The 4,978-nt window shown below is 38.1% G+C and overlaps 1 protein-coding gene across 1 annotated transcript in view; it reads left to right on the top strand.

Moving 5' to 3' along the window:
• dmrt99B (doublesex-Mab related 99B) overlaps positions 1 to 4,978 on the top strand; it is a 16,783-nt gene that overhangs the window by 11,646 nt on the left and 159 nt on the right. The window contains exons 4-7 of the mRNA XM_018516610.1: positions 2,440 to 2,556; positions 2,973 to 3,250; positions 3,921 to 4,230; positions 4,895 to 4,974. Of these exons, the coding sequence (XP_018372112.1) occupies positions 2,440 to 2,556; positions 2,973 to 3,250; positions 3,921 to 4,230; positions 4,895 to 4,974 (785 nt within the window). The remainder of the gene's footprint in view (positions 1 to 2,439; positions 2,557 to 2,972; positions 3,251 to 3,920; positions 4,231 to 4,894; positions 4,975 to 4,978) is intronic.

Here is a 4,978-nt window from a genome sequence, read left to right on the forward strand (position 1 = left end):
AGGAAAAAAATAGACAGGATACAGCTATTAAAACCGAAATCTGTAGTTGAGATTAGACTAATTTGCTTGTTAATTTCTCAACGTATATTCTGTTTTTCGACCCGAAAACCTTGCGAAAATTTTCCTTGTGTATTCGACTGTCAAAATGTCTTTAACTAATGCAAGTTCCGGAAATTACTTATATGTAGATTATAATCAGGGAGACTTCAGAAGAGAGACAAAAATATTTTATATGACAACAAAAAATTTACTTGGAGAGAGAATGGTAAAAAAAAGTTGTATATCTTTATAATTACAAATGAAAAAATAAATAAAAAATATCGAGGAGGGAGGCTGAACTCTCCAAACTTGCTCTTGAATATGCCTCTTAGATGACTATGATAAATCACAACGAGAGACAGTATTTTTTTCACCCAATAGTCTACTACGACTTAATTATACACGCAAAGTATATACGGTTGCCCCGCGTCGGAAGATATCCAAGAGAAGTTAGATCTCTCTCATTCGTGTGTGCCAGGGACAGGAGAGATTACAATAAATTGCACACACACCCTTCTCGAAATACAAGACACGTATAAGAGAGATGAGGAAAGAGGAGAGAAAAAGAATCCTGTTCGCGATACTATGTTCCCTATTGAGCCACGTTGCTTCCCGTCCCGTCCAAAGGGCGGTGACGTTTCACAATGGTTTCGTTTTTCTCACCTTTCCCTTCATTGATTAGATAGACACTTTCGTAAGCCGCCATTCATTGTCAGATTACTAGGGAGCATTTTGAAATATCGTACAAGGTATCTCAAGTTTTTCGCGATATTACTTTTATTTACAAATTATTGAATCAAACTCATCTACGGCTCACGAACTTTGACGAATCGTGACAGAATTGTAACAGCATCGTTTGAAAACACCTTATATAATATGTATATTTGACAAATACTTGCAGCACAGATATGTACTTGTTATCCTCAAAGATCTGGCAGATATAAACTTGATTACGCCATCGGCTGACTTTACGAAGGTTACAAAAGGATAGGAATTTCAACATTGTGTGAGATGGTACGTACGTCGGAAACCGGAGGGGTTGATGCCGGGAATCCGATCCCTGAAAGAATGATATTTTAATAACGGTCTTTGCCGGTATATAGGTAGTAGTATTATCTACTGGCGAATCCTACAGGAGTGGCTCTGAACGCGTGTGTGCAACACTTATACAAACGTATCACACGACACGTTGAGGGTTTAAGAATCATCTTCTCGGTGCGCCAGCAGCTACATTAACGCGGACTCTTGATATTGCATTCCTTTCCTTTGACGTCCTCGAATGTCAATTATTAATGTTATTATCTAGATGCCACGCCGGAGACAGGGTGGAGATAGCTGTATCCTGCTGCGGAATTTTCTCTCGGCATCCTACGAGGAACGTTCATTCGTGCTCAATATATATATATATGTATATATATATATATATATATTGTATATACATGTATTATATTACACACACACACACAAGCGCGCGTTATTCAGTGTCGCCGAGACAAATCAATTGAATAATGCGATATTAATTAGCGATAATTATAATGCAAATTGCAACTTAATTAGTCGTAACCTTTATAGAAAAAGATGTACGAGTTATATAAGTAATTACAAAGGAATTTATTTACCGGAACGAAGATATTATTTGTATTTATCACAATTATTTTTAGATGAGCATTTTTTTGCAAATGAGAAAGTTTGCAGATACGAAGCAAATTTAAAACAAGAATATGTATATATATATATATCGCAAAAGAATTAAATAATTGCTACCAATCGACAAATCGCGTGTTCACCGATCCATATAATCGAGAAAATCCGGATAATCTACCAAATGGAGAAATCGCGGTTAAGAACTGCACGATAAAGAGTCCCGTGCTTAAACAGGCACGCAAATGGGCGCTCGTATATATAGTATATAAGTACAAGAGGGAGGGTTAAGGGGATAAGGGGGTGAAAGCGGAAACCGCGTAACCGCTCTGGCTACATTTCCCCCGGCCTATCAATCTCTCCCTTACTAATAAAACGGAACGGTTAAACTTTTTAACGAGCGGTCAGAGAGAGACTTTCACCTCCTAAGCGCGACCAATCATCCAACGGAATTCTTTCACGCATTATCGACGCCTTAATAGTCGTGCACGTGCTTACGCGCATGTATGTAACGGCACCCTCGACAATTCTATACCCTGTTTTATGTTTTATATTGCCAAAGATGCCTCTTTGGCTTCTGCACGCCAATGTATTGTATATGTATTGTACAATATATATACATGTTATTTTCCTCAATTAGATTTTCAACAAATCACAATTCTTGATTGTGCAAGTAGAATCATGATATGGAATATGCCTTTAGGTTTTTCTGTTACTTTACTCTAAAGCATTTCAAATAGAGATTCCCTTCTATTTCAGGCTTAAAGCGACCTAGAATCTCCGAAAACACGACGATCTTATCGACCAGCGATACGGGCAATGAAGACGATCGTGATTCTGATTCCGGTGGCGAATTACGAACCGATCGTTCATTAGGTAAAACGTTTATTCATTTATATGTATATGTATATGTATATGTATATAATTATATATTTTATATCGTTTCTCCTTACTGTAAAACCTTTCAAAAGGTACACAAAGGTATAAGTATAAAATTATCCAAGAATTTTTCATTTTGGATTTACATGTTATACATATATGTATAACACGATTGCAACAACATGTTAAACTGCTCACCATCACGCAAGTGTATCAGACTTGTAATATTTAGCAAAAATTATAATAATGTATTAATATATATTGATAAACGCCCAATTGCTTTATATACTTTGATTTCAACATTTACTAAGAGCTGAGAGATTAACTCGAATCGGTATCCCGATTGCTCGAATCGATTTCAAACTATTGAATGTTTCATGCAAAGTTCCCCGTTGAAGTGGCAAATGTTACAGTGGTGTCGACGTCGTCGGGAATAGCGGAGTCTGAAGCGACGGCGAGAAAACGCACTAATAGCCTAAATGATTCGGAAGAGGGTAGTCCAGAACCGGGCTCGCAGAGTCCGACGCACACTCCGCCACTGACACCCGCCTTGACACCGCAAAGGGAGGACACTCCGGCGCCAGAAAATCTCAGTTTACGCAAAAGTGGCAGTCCCCCACAGACGCAACAGACTTTGCAACCGGTAGATTTGGTTCAACCTAGGCCTAGTCCTCCACTACCCCCGTTAGCTGTGAGTTTTCCCACTTTAGATCTTACAATTATTAGACTTATTGTTTTATGAAATCTGGAGACACGATAGTGTCTCGGCGTTAAGACATGGCGCGAGACATTGCCGTGCCTCCTTTATATATACCATATAAGAAAACGATAAATTAAATATAAAGAGTCGTAACGGTTTCACGCTCAAGTATATCTTCATAATCTTTGTAATGCGCGCGCACATATACTCGTATGTATATAACAGTGTATAGAAATGTTTCTTCAATCTGTAATAATTTTAGTTTTAATTTACAACAAAACATTATCTTTATAATTTGGAAACATCTCAAAAAGTTTTACTTTTTTTTTATAGCTCTAACTGTACTTGCGATTGAAAGTATTTAATATTCTGTTTGGAGGTAAAAGCTAAAGATTTTATATACATATGTATATTATGTATAGAATCATCACAGAAATATTGCAATGTATAAGATTCGCCGTAAAGTTGAGATTATAAGATTCTCTTGAGAAAAAACATGCGACATATTTACACATTACGCGACGTAAATGTATAGGTAGTGTCAAATGAAAGAAAGGAAGAAAGAAGTTTATTTGAAGTTTACGCGAAACACGATAGGCTGCAGCTACATATACGAGGTTACAATAGTTAATTCTTAAAGGCGAAATACGGTCGATTGCAGGCCGCGACGACGGTTCATTTTCCTCCTTATGCACCTCTCTACGGGCCGACGGCGAGCTCGCTAGCGTATTGCTCGCCGGCGCTTTATCAGCACCAGCATCACCACCACATCCCCGAGTCGCGGGAAATTCAGATGCAGATGCAAATGCAAAGTATCCAGCAGACTTGTGGACTGCAGCTACAGCAGCAGCAGCAGCAGCAGCAACAGCAGCAACAACAGCAGCAACAACGTTCACCGGTGGACGTTCTACTGCGTGTATTCCCTGGGAGACGTCGCGCCGATGTCGAAGCGCTTCTTCATCGTTGCAAAGGTAAGACTTCCTTAACTTTTCTCTCGAGTAATTTTTTAACCATGTACAAACAAGACAGTATTTATTTCGAAAACGTTATCAATAGTATTGTTATTAAATTAGTGGATAATTCTTACAATTAAATTTATGTTTACTTGAAAAAAATACAACTATAACGTATATTTGGTTACTCGAAAGGAGTTGATACGAATTTTCGCGATTTTCTCATGAGAAGACTGCGATTAAAATAATATTTTTCATTATTTACGTGTAATTTTTTAATTATTTATATACCTATTATTGTTCACTCGCAATGTGATGGTATTCATTGTTCATTTTATAATATCATTTGCTGGATTAGTATCTTTAACAAGGTTACGACACAAGGTTATCGGTACAAGTGTGTGTGATTGTAAATTTTCCATCTGGATAATTGCAAGGATCTCCTTTGTCAGATTTCTCTTGTTATGTGATATTGTCGCTTCATCGATCGTAGTCATAGTCGGCGATAATGTAAATTGTAAATGGTCGAAAGTCAGCCGCGCGCCGCGGGCGTGGTGTCTGGCGAAAAGAGAAAAAGAGAAAAAGAAAAAGAAAAAAAAGAAAAAGAGAAAGAAAAAGAAAAAGAAAAAGAAAAAAAAGCGAGAGAAAAGGAGAAAAAGAGAAATTTGCCTATGTGTCGCAGGCGACGTGGTGTCTGCCATGGAGGTGCTGATCTGCGAGGACAGTCTGCCCAAGTCGGCGTTCTCGCCCCTGGCGGCCGCCGTGG

Source organism: Trachymyrmex cornetzi, unplaced genomic scaffold, assembly GCF_001594075.2.
Source record: "Trachymyrmex cornetzi isolate Tcor2-1 unplaced genomic scaffold, Tcor1.1 scaffold646, whole genome shotgun sequence".
Taxonomy (NCBI): Eukaryota; Metazoa; Arthropoda; class Insecta; order Hymenoptera; family Formicidae; genus Trachymyrmex; species Trachymyrmex cornetzi.